At 42.2% G+C, this 20,144-nt stretch overlaps 1 protein-coding gene across 1 annotated transcript in view; it reads left to right on the forward strand.

Annotated features, from left to right (window-relative positions):
• The window catches only part of UNC13C (unc-13 homolog C), an 829,386-nt gene that overhangs the window by 262,110 nt on the left and 547,132 nt on the right, over positions 1 to 20,144 (forward strand). The window contains exon 5 of the mRNA XM_040342717.1: positions 2,750 to 2,755. Coding sequence (XP_040198651.1) covers positions 2,750 to 2,755 — 6 coding nt within the window. The remainder of the gene's footprint in view (positions 1 to 2,749; positions 2,756 to 20,144) is intronic.

Genomic DNA, 20,144 nt, shown 5'->3' on the forward strand with positions numbered 1-20,144 from the left:
GACGAGGAACTCGACGTGTTTGGCACGTCGAGTTCCTCGGCCGTGTGTACGGGGCCTTAGACTTGTCAGGCTTCACGAGTTTGTTGCACAATTGCAGCAATTCTGCATTGCATGACTTCAGATCAACTTTCTTTGCGAACATTTTGCAAGTCTGCTGCAAGTTCTGGTTCAGTTATGTTGTGAAATAGTCATCCCACCACAGGGGTCACTGTGACTTGCAGAGCTCTTGCTGTAGACTCACCACTGCAACTTTGCTCATGCTCGAGAATTGCCATGCAGATTTTCTACAAATTGAAAAAGTTTCAACTAGAACTTGTGCTTCAAGTGTTTGGCAAGTGTACAACTTGTGTACAAGTGCTGCAAGTTAACAAGACTTACAATTCAACACTGCCACAAGTTATCCTTGCTATCTGGGAAAGTCCCCCTACATCAGAAGGGGTCCATCTTCAAAGCTTGGAATGTTATTTTATTTAAGAAAACATTATTTAGGGGAGGTGGCATATAAACATTTAGAAGTACTAAGAAATATTACAAACTGCCCTGTAGGTCCAGTTTAAGATCAAGATATAAAAAATATATAGGGGAAAATTGGGGGAAAGGGAAGGCAAGTTAGCCACTAATATATAGGTGATCAGTGTAGATACCTATAATTGATCATACACCCTGTTGGGTTTTGTTGCTGTAACCAATATGCATAAATATGAAAAAGGGAAATGGGGGAAGGGAATAGCCAAAATAAGGCTAAAAAAGGGGTTACTTTTGGCAACAAGTGATGATCTAAACAAAGATATGATACAAATTAATTGTATTCCAGTATCAAAAATAGTATAAAAAGTGCAGATATTATAGAAAAAATTTAATCATTTAAAAGAAATTAGATTGCCATGGACATAAATAACGGACAAGACTCACATGTTACAAAACATAGACACAGCACTATTCCAGACGTGATTGATTCAGACACAGTTTATATGCACACCATCCAATTGGATTCACAAATTTAAATGTCAACAAAATATAAGGGGGGGGGGAGTTTAGGAAAATCAAGTGATATTAGTTGATATCCCCTCCTTTAACAGAGCCAATGGGTGCTTTCACTTGTGGCTGGACCCAGTGTGTGAGAGAGGGGGGAGGGAGGAGAAGGAGCAGTAATGATTTGGCTAAAGGATATCCTGAATTGCCTTATCTTGAAAATAAGAGTAGAGGCCGTGTGTATACACTAGTTAAGCCATGTTGTTAGTTGTTAGTCCTAGTTGTCATAAAGTGGAAGAATAAGCTGGAAGTAAATCAAGCAATTCTATAGGGAGTTTGTTAGTGTTATTAATTGGACAGTCCCTGTTAGAGGTTCCCTCAACAATTAATATCCTCTATTTGGTAATGGATCTAGTTCATCAATTTTGTTTGCCTTGGTCATGCAATAACAGTTCTATCGCAAGTGGCTGGGAAAGAAATGCTTTCACCCAGTTATGGTTTAGACAAACAAGGTGGAAATGGCACTGGAATGATGATGGTTATGCAAGATGCCAAGATTAGGTTCATAATCAGTAACGATGGTAAGTAATGGAGTTAATATGTTACTGACATTTTGCTGGTTGTCACTCTTATACTTGCCGGTTCGCTACAAGAGTAGCTATTCATAGTGGAGAAACGTAAATAACCCACAGTAGTGATGAAATTGTCAGGCAGATGAGTGCAGAAATGACAAAGTATATCGCAATTCGCAAGCAAGCTTGGCTGTGTATCCACCAATTCCGTATTGCCAGTAAGAAGTTTCCACTGTAGTATGGATCCAGTCCCTGTGGCGGGGATATTGCTTTGAGCTAACGAACTCCCGCAATCTGTGGCTCCTTCACTGACTCCCTCACGGGGGCGTCACGTGACTGCGCAGGGTGATGACGTCAACGCGTTTTGCCATGCTTAGTGGCGTAGCTTCAACATGGCTTAACTAGTGTATACACACGGCCTCTATTCTTTTTATCAAGATAAGGCAATTCAGGATATCCTTTAGCCAAATCATTACTGCTCCTTCTCTTCACTCCCCCATCTCTCACACACTGGGTTCAGCCACAAGTGAAAGCACCCATTGGCTATGTTAAAGGAGGGGATATCAAGTAATATCACTTGATTTTCCTAAACTTCTCCCCCCCCCCCTTATATTTTGTTGACATTTAAATTTATGAATCCAATTGGATGGTGTGCATATAAACTGTGGCTGAATCAATCACGTCCGGACTAGTGCTTTGTCTGTTTTGTAACATGTGAGTCTTGTCCGTTATTTATGTCCATGGCAATCTGATTTCTTTTAAATGATTAAATTTTTTCTGTAATATCTGCACTTTGTATACTATTTTTGATACTGAAATAAAATTAATTTATATCATACCTTTGTTTAGATCATCACTTGTTGCCAAAAGTAACCCCTTTTTTAGCCTTCTTTTGGCTATTCCCTTCCCCCATTTCCCTTTTTTCATAAGATCAAGATATACTGTATGCCTCTATCCTAATTATATTTTATAACAGCACATTCTAGCCAGAGCCTATATTGTTTTTTTTTTCTGTAACGTATTCATTTTAGTACCTCACTGTAATAAGTGTAATGCAATAACTTTTTTTTATTCTTCTCCACAAGAAGCATTATTAATCACTGACAATTCTGAAAATTACTAATTTGCATTTACTGTTATTTTTATGCTTTTACTAATGAGTCTTTTTTTTCTACTTTTCCCTCAATATACCTACTCGAATACAGGCAATGGTAAGTAGATCTCTGTTTATTTGTATGTAACTAATATACTGTCCCATGAGTTGTGAGAGGGAACAAAAATATAAATGAAATAACTAACTGTATGCATTCTTGCCCTTACAGCCTTTAATTGTAATGAGAACTGTTATGAAAAGAGAAAAAACAAAACCCTTAACTAGGCTTAACTAGGAAGTTTAGTTAAAGTGATTGAAAAGTCTTGTTTTTTTTTTTTTTTATTAAAAATAACAAACATATTGGCCCAGATTCAAGAAGCACTTGCGCGGGAACAAGTGTGATTTGCGCCGCGCAAGTACTGATTTGCTCCCATGCAAATTTGCCACTGATTCTGTAAACCAGTTAAGCCTGAAATACGGCCATTTTCCTGCGCACGCAGCCTAGCTGTTCCAGCTCAATTTTCGCGCAATTTTGTGCGGGGTGTAAGTTGCGCCTTCATGGAATTCCCTCAGCGAATATGCAAATTAGGTACTGCCGATGATTCAGAAACATGCGCGTGTGATGCGCATCTTGCGCTGGAAGCGTGCAAGCTTTTTTCCCTGGGCAAACTTGCTCCTGTTAAAAGCAGGGGCAAGTTAGCAAAAGATGGCCAAATGTCATCTGAAGGAGCGCGCAACGTCAGCAGCACCTAGACAGACGATCTGAACAAGCAGAGCACCCACATTTTCGGGACCTCACATCTGTGCACCAACATGCCAGGGGCAGCTATGGTTCTTGATATTCTATTGACTGAGCCGACTCGTAGGAGGGCACGGGAGAGGATTTACAGAGGGCGCTACAACCTTTTTCAGATGACTGATACTGAGGTGTATCGCATGTTTCGCTTTAGCCCTGAAGTCATCCTTGAGTTGGTAACAATCCAGCAGGAGTGCCACCCCCCCCCCCCATTCACACACCAGTCACACTGTAGTATACACTCCTCACCGTGTGTAGGGACTACAAATAAATATAAAAACTCATATCCTGAGCATATAAAAAAATAGAAACTCATATCCTGAGCATATATAAAAATAATAAAAAAAAATCATATTCTGTGGGGGGAAAAAATGTAGACATAAAATTATTTTTTGTTTTTTTTCTTTGGGCCAAGGGTGCCCCGGCTCCGGCTCCTCAATCTCCGTGGTGCAGAGGAGGCATGGGGTGGGGATGGAGGGGGGGAGGAGCATCAACCCCTACTTCCACACTCCGTGCAGGTGGTGGCTGCATGCCCTCCATGGCGTTGGCCAGGCGGGTGAGGATTGTGTTGGTCTGGGCCAACATCCTCATTTGGCGGGTGGTGGTATCCCGCTGATGACGGCGGGTAACTCTCCCCTCCTCCTGCACTGCAGCGGTGTTGGCCTGCACAGCAGCGGTATTGGCCTCCACCGCAGCTGTCATCCTGCTTAACAAAGCTGGTGTGGTCTCCAGAGCCACCAAGCAGGTGACTATGGCCTTAGAGTTGCCACTAATTTCCCCCAGGCTTTGTGCCACATGTTTGTCCCGGTCCTCATGCAGGGTGAGGGCATGCTGCATAGAGGTGGAGGTGGATGCCATGCTGTCCGCCAGACGACGCACCTCTCCCACCATGGCCCCTATATGGCGGGTCTGCAGGGCCTGCTCCTCCAGCAGACCGTCACGGAGGCTGGAGGATATATGCCTCGTTTTGGACAGAGCCTTCCTGGGAGGAGAGGCTCGGCCACGGACAGAGGGAGAAGGGGAGGGGTCCACAAGGGAGGGGCTTGCCCTGGAGGGGGATGACGTGCTGGGCGGGGGGGTGGTGGGTTGCACAGGGATGGTGGTATCCTCCTGGAGGGAGCCAGAGTCCTCCTGGATGAGGAAAAAGGAATCCTCCTCCAATACCACTTGCTCCTCCATACTTGGCCCCGGTAGGATCTCCTCCTGTACAAGCATTGCCAGAATGTCCATGGGGCCTGACTGGACCCCTGGCTCTGGTCTGGATGGGTTGGGTCGAGCCGCAGCCGAAGACGGCCCAGCTTCTTCTTCCTCATCACCACCTGTGGATGACACCAAAACGACATATTTTGCTGGTGCAACACACTTCTCATATGTTCACTTGTACCCCCTCCCATGATGCACAGCAGATATGAAAGAAAAATAATACTTACATCTTCACTTCTACCCACAAATATGTTCACTTGTACCCCCTCCCATGATGCACAGCAGATATGAAAGAAAAATAATACTTACATCTTCACTTCTACCCACAAATATGTTCACTTGTACCCCCTCCCATGATGCACAGCAGATATGAAAGAAAAATAATACTTACATCTTCACTTCTACCCACAAATATGTTCACTTGTACCCCCTCCCATGATGCACAGCAGATATGAAAGAAAAATAACTTACCAGTCCCCAAGTTCCCAACAGTGGAGTCGTACCCTTCAAGTCCCTCCACCTGCTCCTGCACGAATGTTTGTGCAATAAGCTGCTCCTCCTGATTGAGCCGGATCATACATCGCGGACCACCTCCCGTGCCACCGGTATGCTTCCTGATAAGAGCCAGTTTTTCACGGACCCTGCGCCTCATATCATTTAATTTCTTCTGGATGTCATCCCAGGTATGCACTTCATTACCCAGGGCATTGATGTCCAGGGCAATGGCTTCATATATAGCCCTCCTTTGGGCAATGGTGGTGTTTGCCCGCTGGGCACCATATAGGACTTCCTTATGCTGCTGGAGTGCAGCAATCAGGATGTCCATCTCTGCAGCCACAAAGTTGGCCTTCCTTTTTTTGGTCCCTTTGGGAGGTGCCATGTCTTGCAAAAGGGCTGAATTTCCTTGCTCAGGGGGGGTAGGAAAAAGCAGGATGAAATTCAGCAAAGAACCTGCGCAAGTCTGCTCCTATTTATTTGCTCAGTGCAAGCAGCTGAGCAGGATTTGCCCTGAAATTATGCTAGCAAACCTCTGCTAAACCGAAAATTCCTCATTTACATAGGGGCACACCCACTTTGACTTGCACGGCCTTGCGCCCTCAGCTTTGCCTTAAACAGGAGCAAATTAAATGAACAAACGATTCCTGAATCAGGTGGCAATTTGGCAAAATTGCTCCAGCGCAGAGAAATTCAGCTGAGCGGCTCAGGTGTAAGTAATGGGCAAATCTACCTGAATCTGGGCCCTTATACTTACCTGCCCTGTGGTTTTGCACAGAGCAGCCCAGATTCTCCTCTTCTCGGTTCCCTCTTTGGTTCTCCTGGCCCCTCCCTCCTGTTGAGTGCCCCACAGCAAGCAGCTGGGCACCAAACCCTAGCTTCTGGGTCTGGGTGCCCAGCTGCTCTGTGAACACAGGAAGTTGGCTGCTTGGCACGGGCACCATTCAGAAACTGCTTTGCATTTTCTCTATGAATGCTTAATTGAACGAGATGGAGAGATGGGGTGGTGAGGTCACACTGTCCACCTTGTTCAATCAGAGAATGCTTTGCATTTATTGAAAAAATGCAAAAAATTCTCTGAATTGTGCCCATGACTAGTGACTGACATCTTGTGTTCACAATGCAGCAGGGCAGCCACTCAGCATTGGACCCAGTAGCTAGTATAGATCATTGTAGTGAGGGTGCCTACTGCAGTGATTTCCAGCTTCTATAGGGATTTCACAGGCATCGTATATGGATAGTTACAATGGTCCAGGCTGTGCCATTGTAAATATGTAAAAAAAAATCCATACCAGGAGCTGCTCTTTAAAGCTCTACTGCTTGTTAAGAATATGTAAATAGTTAATGGTTCATATTCTTGGCACATGTTTGCTTGGATGAAAATCCCCAGAGTACGGTTGTAGGTGTGTAATGTTACTTAAGTCAGCGGTTTTATTATGACATACCTTGGTGGTCTTGTTACTGAATTGAGTTTCAGCCTCCAATGGAATATCTTGATACTGCACATGACTTGAATTGTATCAGCCAGAAAATGTATTCATATAATGCTATGAAAAAGTCTAGCTTACCCATCATCACTAACTAAGGAGTGCTTGTCATGGAACATTTTGATTAATAGATAAAACAACCACGTCACCTGGAAAGATAAATCAAAGGACAACTGCATTTAAAACTAGCATTTCCATTTTGTGTATATTGCAGTTGGGTGACTTCTTTTGTCTGTCAAGGTTCCCCTTCCATTTTCAAGTTATAACCAACATTTAACAGTAAATGTATGAATACAATTAGGTTCATTCAAGTCAGACTGTCCATCAAGCATCCCAGGGTCATTCTGAGTCTTGATTATAAGTGGGATCTTGCAACAAGCAAACTTGTAAAGTTGGTTATATTTGATCCTGTGGTGCGTCCTAATAATATGTTAGTTGGCTATTTATATATCAGTTAAAAACTGAGTTTATTAGATTTTTAATGTTATAGAGAAGCAGAAATATTACTTATATAGAAATATGACAGCATGGAGATACATATTGACAACTTTTGCAGCAGACACTTATTCTTGGACAAAAAAAAACAGGTTAAGATGAATCTTGCTTTGGGGAGTGAGAGGTCCGGGGTAGTGCAGGGACTCACTGCTCACTTTTACAATATATGTACAGTATAAGTATCTATGTGCTGATTTAACAAAAGAGAGCTCAATCGGCAGTTAGTGTTGGCCAGCATCTAATCAGTGGTGGAAGCTAATTTACTTTGCTAAGAACAAACTATTCATCTACACCAGGCATGTCCAAAGTGTGGCACGCTGGCCAATTGCGGCCGTGTTCCAGTTTAATATGGCCCCACTGGTAATTTGGATATATACAGTATATCTTTTGTGGCCCCCAACGAATCCCAAGGACTAAGGATGAGCTCAGGCGTGTTCACAACTCCACGTGCCTGCGTCCGCTGGAAAGCTGACAGCGCACAGCGCTAATCACAGGCACAGCGACATTTTCCGGTCTGCAGACATCGGGAAATGTCTCAATGCCTATGATTGGCCTATGAGTGCTGTCAGCTACCTGGCGGACTTGGGCACGTAGAGTCCTGAACACTCCCGAGCTCATCCTTAGTCCTGAGCGGCACTCTGGGAATTCAGTGGGGCCCACAAAAGATATATATATATATATATATATATATATATATATATATATATATATATATACAAATATACAAAAGTGCTAAACCAACCCTCCTATAATAACACTGCTCAGAGCTTAGGAATTCACAAACAAGGTGTAAGTTATGTTATAGTATGTCACACATGTGATCTACAGTTTGCACTGTTGAACACAAACACAGCAGCCACTTAAAAAATAGATTTAGTATGTAAAACAATATTATATAATAACACATAAATGTCCACATAGATATTGTAGTGGCGCTCTTGTTCAATTGAAACAAGCTTTTTTATGTGATGAAGTTCATAAAGGCATACAAGGAGAACAAGGAGAACTGACCGAGAGTTCTCCGTTACCCCATGCAGCACCTTTTGTCACTTCTGGACTTCGTCTGAGAGGCCCTCAGATGAAGTCCGGAAGTGACGAAACGCGTCAGTGTCGTGGTCTCGACGTCGTACCGGAAGTGACATTTGCGCTCCACAGAACGCCAAGGAACCCGGAAGTAACAATCGGAGCCGGTCTGTGTATCACAGACAGCTGCAGTGGAGGTATCCTAGCTAGATGTGGAGGAATATTAAGCACACGCACTTGAATTTATGCTTCATTTTATTAAATACAGAGTACGTATATATTGTGAAGGGGGGGCCACATGTGGGTATTAAAGTTTTTTTAAACTATATCACACTATGTGGATTATTTGATCTCATTTGCATGAGCCCTGTGGATCTCTATCTTACTTGCCATGTATGGTGGTGAAAGGTGGTGTGAAAAAGGAGGAGGACTGGTCTCGGATTAAAGGCTTAATACGCTTATCCTTGGGGTAAGTGCATCCCCAAGAGGGGCTTCCTGTGATCATGAGGTGCTGCATGGGGTAACGGTGGACTCTGAAGTATATACATTGACTGCACATGTTTTAGATTGCACTCTCGGCACATCGCCCTGTATGCCTTTATGAATTTCATCACATAAAGAAGCTTGTTTCATTTGAACAAGAGCGCCGCTACAATATCTATGTGGACATTTATTTGTTCTTATTAGTGCTGTCAGTTAAACGCGCTATTAACGGCGTTAACGCAAACCCACGTTAACGGCGTCAATTTTTTTATCGCGCGATTAACGAGGCGGCGTTCGGGGGTTATACCGGGATGATGCCTGCAGCCGCAGGCATCATCCCGGTACCGTTGTTTAGAGAGGGCGATCGGCTATCCAAACATAACAACCGATGCGGCTAAAAGCCGCTCGGTTGTTATGCCGGAGGAGCGGGAGGGGACATCCCCCCCCTCCCGCCGCCTTTCGCCGCTCTGACCGGGCCTCCCGTCCCACCGGGAGACCCGATCCTCCATCCGGCGCCTTCTGTGTCCAGGCGGAGACTGACACTAAGCCGTAAGCGGCTTTGATTCAGTCTCCGCATTAAAACCACGGAAGCGACGTCATGACGTCACTTCCGGGTTTCTCGGCTGCCAATGGCGCCGGATTTAAAAAAGTACACAGTATTCAGAATCGCCGTTTTCAGCGATCTGAATACTTTGAAGTGCAAAGGAGGGCTCGGAGGTCTTTTAGACCCCCGATCCCTCCACAAAGAGTACCTGTCACCACCTATTGCTGTCACAAGGGATGTTTACATTCCTTGTGACAGCAATAAAAGTGATCAAAATGTAAAAAAATTAAAAAAACACAATTTAATATTATAAAAAAATAAAAAATAAATAAGAAAACAAAAAAAAATTTTTTGGCGCGATTAATCGTGAGTTAACTATGACATTAATGCGATTAATCGCGATTAAAAATTTTAATCGCTTGACAGCACTAGTTCTTATATAATATTGTTTTACATATATATATATATATATATATATATATATATATAACACACCCAAGCTCATCCTTCGACACAAAGGCAAGAGTGCAGGCAAGTTTATTTTTTTCCAATTGAGATGAATACATTGTAAAATCTCAGTTAATGTCAGTTGGTCTAAATCAGTTATAGATATATTTGGACACAATGGGCCGGATTCAGATACCTGAGCGTATCTGTCCGGCCGGCGTAACTTATCTTAGATACGTTACGCCGCTGTAACTTTGGGCGCAAGTTCCGTATTCAGAAAGAACTTGCGCCCTAAGTTACGGCGGCGTAACGTTTGTGGGCCGGCGTAAGCCCGCCTAATTCAAATGGGGATGTTGGGGGCGTGTTTTATATAAATGTGGCTTGACCCCGCATATTTTACGTTTTTTTTGAACGGCGCATGCGCCGTTCGTGAAAACATCCCAGTGAGCATGCTCGAAAATCTGCCGCAAAACGTCATTGCTTTCGATATGAACGTAAATTACGTCCAGCCGTATTCGCGAACGACTTACGCAAACTACGTAAAAATTTCAAACACGGCTCGGGAACGATGGCCATACTTAACATATGGTACGCCACACACACCCCTCATGTAGTAGGGGTAACTTTACGCCGGAAAAATCCGAACGCAAACGACGTTAAAAAAAAAGGGCCGGGCGGTCGTTCGTTTCTGAATCGACGTAAATAGTAATTTGCATATTCCTCGCGTAAACAAACGGAAGCGCCACCTAGCGGCCAGCGTAAATATGCAGCCTAAGATCCAACGGTGTAGGACACTTACACCTGTCGGATCTTAGGGATATCTATACGTAACTGATTCTATGAATCAGTCGCATAGATACGACCGAGCGCACCCAGAGATACGACGGCGTATCAGGAGATAAGCCGTCGTATCTCTTTCTGAATCTGGCCCACTATGTATACTTGGTTTTATGTTCCTGTTCATATTTTTTTTTAACTTAAAAGATGACAGACAACCTTTATTACCAATAATATGTAATGTACTTTACAATGTTCCTGACATATATTTCAGCTTCCTGGATTTTTTTTCATCTGGCCTTCAGATATGAAAGGCAGAGTGATTTAACACCTGTTAAGATTTGTCATCTATGTGACAAAAAGAAAAGTATGCCATTTGCAATAAACTTTGCATAAAATTGTTAATTTTCATTAAATTTTAATGATTCAGAGAATGTCAGGCAAAATGGACGGCCCTCATGCATGTTCACTTCATCAAATCTGGGCCTCTTTGAAAAAGGTTTGGACACCCCTGATCAACACAGATAGTATTATATATATATATATATATATATATATATATATATATATATATATATATATATATATATATATATATATATGTATATATATATATATATATGTTCAATGATTATTAAAATGTAATTCTAACTAAGGATTAAACAAGGTTCATGCATTCTGGCTATTTGGAATTTCACAAACTTTAGACTGTCCAGCCCCTATTCGCGCAAGAGCCAAGCACCATATAAATAAGCAGTATTTCTACTGCTTTTGTATATTACAATTTCCCACTGTCACTGGTTCCTAAGGAATTAGTGGTTGCTTGCAGGTTAGAACCTCTTTTGGGTATGTGCTGCTATCTGTGTACTCAGTGGGAAGATTCATTCTCGTTTCCCGTCTCGGGGTATGTACTTCTGTCTCAGTGTCTACTATCACTGAGTCACAAAAGGCAAGCCAGTTCTTCTAGCAGGAACATAAACAGCAGTAAAATCCAAGCTTTCCAACTCCACTGTTTTATCATCCGTCTGCGTATCCACTGACCACTGTTAGGGAGTTAAGCCTCGTACACACAATACGATTGTTGGCAGGGGATTGTCTGTTGACAGACTGTTGTCCTAAAATCTTACAGTTGGGGAGCTGCGGTGGCTCGACGCGATTGGCACTGCGCTGACAAGCCGTTCACCTCTGCAGCTAGAGGTTCGGATCCCGGTCTCAGCTACATGTGAATTGAGTTTGGTGGTCTCAGCCCGGCTCCCGGTGGGTGTGCTATGCGAGGTAAGCTTGCGCTTAGTACGCCCACCCCCCTCCCACAAAAACCACCACACTTACACGCACTCGAAATGGGTTAACATGCACACACTTTGACCACGCGGTCTCTAAAAAGAGAGGCGAAGGACTAATGGGGCTGGTTGAGCGGGCTAGATCCTCTCACTCCCTTATAGGGAGTCCCTCTGCCCCGTTGGGCTTCAAAGCGGAGCAGGTAGGGCGGGCTGTGTGGGAGGACCCCCTCACACACCCACCATTGCCACCCGGGGCATGGAGAAAGGTGGCAGATTGCCTCTGGGGGAGGCCTGCCTACTCCCAACTCCTGCAGTCCGGCTCCTCTCTCGAGTACACGCACAAAATACACTTTAAAAAAAAATCTTACAGTTAGTACGCTTCCTTTGACAATTGTTGTCCAACTTTCGGCCAACAAATGTTGGATGACAGGCTAGTAAATTTTCGGCTGACAACGGTTTGATGTCAGATTTTCTGATAGTCCGTACACAAATCCGTTACACAAGTTGAAAGTACAAGCACGCATGCTCAGAATCAATGCTCACCAAACACAAAATTAGCAGAAGGCCCCAAAGGATGGCGCTCAAGCACTGAAATTCCTTGTAGTACTTCACTATGTTTTTGCTTGTTTCAAAAAAATTGTGTAGCGTTAGTATGCAAGACCAAGATCCTGGCACACGCTCTTTTGACAAAAATCTGACGCTCGATTGGCCAACAATCGTACAGTGTGTACGAGATTTAAGGAAAGATATCCATATTTATAAAATAAAGAAAAATATCCATGATGAAGATTCAAGTAAGAAAAAATATCCATAATGAGCATACACACATCAATATATATAAAAACAATCTGAGATTCTGACCTCTCTGCACTATATAAAACATACAAATAAAAGCGTGGGATGGAGCTCTATGATCTATAGCAGATTATGATAAAAGGACAACATAAGTAGAAGAAATCAGGAAGGATTATTTTTTCCACACTGGAGCACATTGGATCAGGCTTTATTGTTTTTTTTTTGCCTTCCTCTGGATCAACTCTGGGTAAAGTATTGTGGATACAGAGGTTTTCTTTTTCTATTGGTTGAACTAGATGAAAAATATGTTATTTTTTCAACATAACTATGTAACAATGTAATTAAGATACTATGTACAAGAAAAGTATTTTCTCTATAAATGCACCTGTTTTCTTTATATGGTTCTGGTGTAAAAGCAGTTACATGTTCATCTTTGAATACATCCTCAGCTCCATGGGTATTTGTCTTAAGTTTAAAAAATATACACATCAAACAAGTCTACTGATAAGCTGTCTTTCCTGTCATGTCTTGTTTTATTGTTTTATGCCCATGAGAACCTTGCAGGTTTTTGTTCCCCCTTTTTGAGATACAAACCAGCAAAGAAATAATGAGAGGTATTCAGATCAAAGATTAAAATTTGACTTCATCGTGGCAGAAATCTCAAACAGGGATTTCTTGCTAGTGCAATATCCGGCAACTTAGAAGAATTAGATAACGTTAATGCATGTATCTAGCTGACAAATGCACAATATCTCTTTTGTGTTAATACATTGTTTATTTCTGTAAAGATCTATAAAGAAAGAGCAGATGGACCTAAAACAAATCAATTGCTTCTATCTCCAGAAACGTCTAGAATACTAGGAAACGCAGCAAAATGTATAAATGTCAAACACTTTGTCTCCTGTACGGATGTGAGATATTTACAGTGGAACCTCGCATTGCGAGTAACGCGGTTAACGAGCGTTTTGCAATACGAGCACTGTATTTAAAAAAAAATCATAACTCGGTTTGCGAGTGTTGTCTCGCAAAATTAGCAGAATTCAAGCCAAAGGGGAGGAGATCGATCGGTGTTCCGATCTGTACTGTGAACACACCATCGCCGGGCACGCATATTGGCTCCTGAGTGACACGGCGGCGTGGGTGTGCCTCCTAGAGGCTTGGGAAGCCAAAGATGTCATATGACGGCGGCCCGGAGGGACAAAGGGTTCCTGCCGCCATCATATGACAATGGGGCGGTAGAGAAGTGGTTAATTAGGAACTATTGATACAATATTGACATACTTGAGGTCTGCTTAGGGTAGACAGGATGAGCCTGCACTTTTATGGGCTATCCAAAAACCCAGTAGAAAAGCTATCTAATTCTCTGTTCACACCTGTGTGTTTTAGGTGAGTTTAAGGTGTGATACATTAAAAACAATCTTGCTTTCTACATCTTTGATGTGTTTTCACCAAAATGTGTATTATATAGAGTTCAATGGTAATACATGTAAAACGCAGTTAAAGCACAGGTATGACTCCCTTACTTTTACAAATATTCCTTAATATAAAATGATTGGACGATTTGATACTATAGCAGTATGTAAAGTTGAACTATACACTTTTAACGTATTTGGATAAAGTAATGACCTCTGTCAGTTTTTGGGGAGATGTCCCTTCACTTCCTGTCCCATAGCAAACACAAGACGTAAGAGGAAATCCCTCCAAATTAAAGGGGTTGTAAAGACAAAAATATTTCCCTCTTAAATTAAAGTCTGACAGTAGCTGATAAAGTAAAAAGTAATGTTTTGCATTATAACTAGTTTGATACCTGTTGAAATCGAGCTGTTTTACTCACCTCCATCACTCCTGAATCATTATTCTCACTGACTTCCTGGTTTGCGGTGCGCATTCATTCTTGCTACATCACGGCCTAATGGGAACTACAGTTCCCATTAGGCTTAGCCTCCATGCCTGTGAGGGATAAGAGAGCATCTTCACGCAGGGCTGTAGTCATAGGGAGGGGTTGAGCACATTCTGCTTTCCACCATGCAAAACGGCTCAGATGCTGGTGGAAAGCAAGAAAAGGAGAGACAGGAAATGACATTTTCAAACCTGGATTACTGTATTTTGGAGGTCAAAAGGAAAAACGAGATAAGTGATATTTAAATGCTCTAGCTTACAGCAATCAATTGATCTAATAAAAAACTAACCTTAGTTCCTTTTAAAGGAAAACCCCCTGGGGCCTCTCAGGTCAATAGAACTAGTTTATTTCATGTTCAATGATAATGGTAAACAGGACAAATATAGAGAGTGTAAATCTCACTAATGGGGGCACAGAAAGCAATTAAAACCTGGAAGGTGTTCTAATTAATCCCCTTTGTGTCCAAAAATAAATAAAAATTGCCTTTAAAGGGTGATTCACACTTTTGTGAGAAAAAAAATATAAAAAATATATACAATTGAGATACAAGTCATACTGTAATAATTTTTATTAAAAATTACCTTTCTATTCAATCTGCAGCACTGTCATTTTCCATAAAATGAAATGCAGTGCAATATGGCTACCTGGAGATGTTCTGTAAACAGAATGTGTACAGAATGCCCCCAGAAACATCATTTCCTGCTTGTCTGATTGGCTCATCAATTTTCCCAGAAGTCTGCACTAAGATACAAGTCACATTTCAGACATCCCCTGCAACAAGAAATGTCATTTTTGGTGAGATACTCCCAAAAAGAAATAATTTCTAAAGGAATGCAGTCCTTTCCTGTCTCCTAGTTAGAGCCCTCCAGGTGCAGCAGCTGATAATTATAAAACCACATACATTAGATTCACATGGACACAGACAAACAAACAGTTATTCCTTATGAATAATAAAAGGTAGCAATCTGCAACAAGGTTTGTTAAAATCCTAGCAAAGTACATAGTACAATGTTTTTTACTCAACAAAAGTGGAGTTGCTCTTTAAGTTATACTTTGACCTCTATGTGGCCTCATAGAGGTGGGCTTTCTTTTGTGGCATTGCATAAACACTATATTATCAAAAGTATTGGGACACCTGCCTCTGTGCAGGCCAGTCAAGTTCCTCCACCCCAAACTCGCTCATCCGTGTCTTTATGGACCTTGCTTTGTGCACTGGTCCGCAGTCATGTTGGAACCTGAAGAGGCTATCCCCAAACTTTTCCCACAAAGTTGGGAGCATGAAATTGTCCAAAATGTCTTGGTTTGCTGACACCTTAAGAGTTCCCTTCACTGGAACTAAGGGGACATGCACAATCCCTGAAATGATTTGAAAAGAATGAGTGTGCCACTCAGGCTTGATAGAGAGGGGGTATGTACATCTGCAGCTGCTGTTAGAGTGCTGACAGGGGATGGATCCCATCCTGTATCCTGCAAGGGTTCAAAAAAGAAAGGGTAGCCCCTGTAAGTCACACAGCTAAGATGCCCTAGAGGGTGAATGGAGTGGCAACCTCAACCTGGACTCCAATCAGGCCATTCCCCAACATGTTTCACTCCGCCCCCCAGAGCTTAGTCATGTGAACAAATCGAAGTCCATAAAAACATAGATGAGCGAGTCCTGACCTCAACCCAATAGAACACCTTTGGGATGAATTCGAGCAGAGATTGTGAGTCAGGCCTTCTCATCCAACATCAGTGCTTGACCTCACAAATGCACTTCTGAAAGAATGGTCAAACATTCCCATAGACACACTCCTAAATCTTGTAAACTGCCTTCCCAGAAGAGTTGAAGCTGTTATAGCTGCAAAGGGTGGTCCAACTCAATATTGAACCCTACATACTAAGACTGGGATGCCATTAAAGTTTATGAGTGTGTAAAGGCAGGTGTCCCAATACTTTTGGTAATATAGTGTATGTGTGATGTTTTTGTATTGAAGGGATACTCTGTAGTGATTCCTCAACATAGAGACCAAGCTATCACGGAAAGCTCCTGGCCTTGGATTAATGATCAGGGGCTGTTAGGAGTGACTCCACATCACATGATTGCAGTTATATTCAATCACACCAATCATTTATTTTAAAGACCAACTCTACATCTATTCCCTGCAGTAAGTCTTTGTTAAAAAATAAGATAGGGCATGATCTAGGTTAGTGCTAGTGTCAGCAATAGGGTAATTGGCAATGTCAATGGCAATGCTGGTGTCAGTGTGTTTTAACCACTTGATATACCACTAGATATATTCCCCTTAATGACCAGGCTACTTTTTGCAATACAGCACTGCATTACTTTAACTAACAATTGCACAGTCATGCAACGCTCTACACAAAAATCATTCACAAATGAGCTTTCTTTTGGTGCTATTTGATCACTGCAAACTTTGTTTTTGCACTATAAACGAAAAAAAGACCAAATCAAAAAATCTAATTTCTTCAATAATTTAGGCCAATATGTATTCTCCATTTTGAACCAGTGACACTAATACAATGATCTTTGCTGAAAAATATGTACTGTCACTGTACTAATGACACTGGGAAGGGCTTAAAGGGGCAATCAAAGGGTTACCTAACCAATGTTTGTGTTTACTATGTGTGATGCTTTTACTAGGGGAAGGGATGGATTTGAGTCCCTGCTTTGCAGGAACACAGAATCCATCCCTTCCCCCTGTCAGAACAGAACTCTGCCTTGTTTACTCCATTCTAAGTCTCTGCCCAATAGATATTGAATGCCCGGCACCCGCAGTGAATAATCGCAGTAGAAGGGGTGTGCAAGTCCCCTGCTGTCGGAAGTTTACAATCACATATACAGTATCTCAAAAAAAGTGAGTACACCCCTCACATTTTTGTAAATATTTTACTATATCTTTTCATGTGACAACACTGAAGAAATGACACTTTGCTACAATGTAAAGTAGTGAGTGTACAGCTTGTAAATCAGTGTAAATTTGCTCCCCCCCCCCCCCCCAAATAACTCAACACACAGCCATTAATGTCTAAACCGCTGGCAACAAAATTGAGTACACTCTTAAGTTAAAATGTTAAAATTGGGCCCAATTGGCCATTTTCCCTCCCCGGATGTCATGTGACTCGTTAGTGTTACAAGGTTTCAGCTGTGAATGGGGAGCAGGTGTGTTAAATTTAATGTTATCGCTCTCACTCTCTCATACTGGTGACTGGAAGTTCAACATGGCATCTCATGGCAAAGAACTCTCTGAGGATCTGAAAAAAATAATTGCTACTCTACATAAAGATGGCCTAGGCTATAAAAAGATTGCCAAGACCCTGAAACTGAGTTGCAGCACCGGGGCCAAGACCATACAGCGGTTTAACAGGACAGGTTCCACTCGGAACAGACCTCGCCATGGTCGACCATAGAAGTTGAATCCAGAGGTTGTCTTTGGGAACTTTGGCTCAGATGGTGTCAAGCGTGTGTGGTGGCAACCAGGTGAGGAATACAAAGACAAGTGTGTCTTGCCTACAGTCAAGCATAATTGTGGTAGTGTAATGGTATGAGGCTGCATTGGTGCTGCCGGCACTGGGGAGCTACAATTTATTGAGGGAACCATGAATGCCAACATGTACTGTGACATACTGAAGCAGAGCATGATCCTCTCCCTCCGGAGACTGGGCCTCTGGCCAGTATTCCAACATGATAATGGCCCCAAAACACCTCCAAGATGACCACTGCCTTGCTTAAAACACTGAGGGTAAAGGTGATGAACTGGCCAAGCATGTCCCCAGACATAAACCCTATTGAGCATCTGTGGGGCATCCTCAAATGAAAGGTGGGGGAGTGCAAGGTCTCGAACATCCACCAGCTCCGTGATGTCGTCATAGAGGAGTGGAAGAGGACTCCAGTGGCAACCTGTGAAGCTTTGGTGAACTTCATTCCTAATAGAGTTAAGGCATTGCTGTAAAATAATGGTGATCACACAAAATATTGACACTTCGGGCCCAATTTGGACATTTTCACATAGGGGTGTACTCACTTTTGTTGCTAGCAGTTTAGACATTAATGGCTGTGCGTTGAGCAATTTTGAGGGGACAGCAAATTGACACTGTTATACAAGCTTACCCTCACTACTTTACATTGTAGCAAAGTGTAATTTCTTCAGTGTTGTCACATGAAAAGATATAATAATATATTTACAATTGTGAGGGGTTTACTCATTTGTGAGATACTGTATATATGTGATCCTGAGCACAGCTACTGCCCTGTAGCAGCAAAAGTGCTATAGGGTGGTCAGCAAGTGGTTAAAGCAGAGTTCCACCCAAAAATGGAACTTGCGCTTTTCGGGAATCCCCCTCTCCCCTCTAGTGTCACATTTGGCACCTTTCAGGGGGAGGGGGAGCAGATACCTGTCTAATACAGGTATTTGTTTCCACTTCCGGGCATAGATATCCGCAGAGTGGATATCTATGCCACGTCCATCGCCTCCTAAATCCTACCCCCCCTGCTGTCCTCTGGGAGACACACAGGTCCCAGAAGACAGCAGGGACCATTCATTCACATTCGAATTTGCAAAACTGTGATTAGAGGTGAAGCTTTCTTTTATCCTCTGGCATTAAGTGGTTAATGAAGAATTACACAATGCTAGCTATAGGCTTTGCTCACTATTCTGATGTTCACGCTTGAAATACATCAGTTGGGATTACTTTCTTGCTTTTTTTGGCCTTTAATTTGTGCCATAAATACAAGATGCATTTGACTCGGGTACCACTGGGATATGTAAATCTATCCACCTGAAATTATCTATAAAGACTTTTTATGATGATTCACAGCTGTATACAGTTGGGAAAACTACAGATAAACTAGTACACATCAGTTTGTAAGCTAAGTAGGTTCAGGCAAACTGTATTCTGTATTTAAATTATTAAAGGCAGAAAATGGTACAAAATAAAAATAGGGAAATTGTGCTTAACAGATTAGAGATTAACCACTTGCCGACCGCGTCCTGTAATTTTACGTCGGGAGAATGGCACGGCTGCGCAAAGTAACGTATATTTACGTTACTTTGAATTTCACGCCGTGCGGGCGCCCCTGCCACGAGCTCTGTGATCGTGCCCGTGGGACTCGCCGTGTGTAAACAAGGCATTTCCCTGTTCTGCCTAGTGACAGGACATTGATCATCTGCTCCCTCTCATCGGGAGCAGTGATCAGTGTCGAGTCACAGTAAGCACTGCCACCCCACACAGTTAGAATCACTCCCTAGAACACACTTAACCCCTTCCTAGCCCCCTAGTGGTTAACCCCTTCCCTGCCAGTCACATTTATACAGTAACCAGTGCACGTTTATAGCACTGATCGCTGTATAAATGTGAATGGTCCCAAAAAAGCGTCAAAAGTGTCCAATGTGTCCGCCATAATGTCACAGTCACGATAAAAATTGCTGATTGCCGCCATTACTGTTAAAAAAAAAAAAATATTAATAAAAATGCCATAAACCTATCCTCTATTTTGTAGACGTTATAACTTTTATGCAAACCAATCAATAAAGGCTTATTGCGATTTTTTTTATTAAAAATATGTAGAATACGCATCGGTCTAAACAGAGGAAACATTTTTTTTTATATATTTTTGGGGGATATTTATTATAACAAAAAGTCAAAAATATAGCTTTTTTTTCAAAATTATATGGGACGGGTGTTGCTGGCGCAAATGAAAATAACAAAACAAAATTGTGCTATATTATTGGGTTTGCTGCAATCAAGACGCTCTATGGTGTCTCGTCCAAGATGAAATAAATAT

This window comes from Rana temporaria, chromosome 3 (assembly GCF_905171775.1).
Source record: "Rana temporaria chromosome 3, aRanTem1.1, whole genome shotgun sequence".
Classification (NCBI taxonomy): domain Eukaryota; kingdom Metazoa; phylum Chordata; class Amphibia; order Anura; family Ranidae; genus Rana; species Rana temporaria.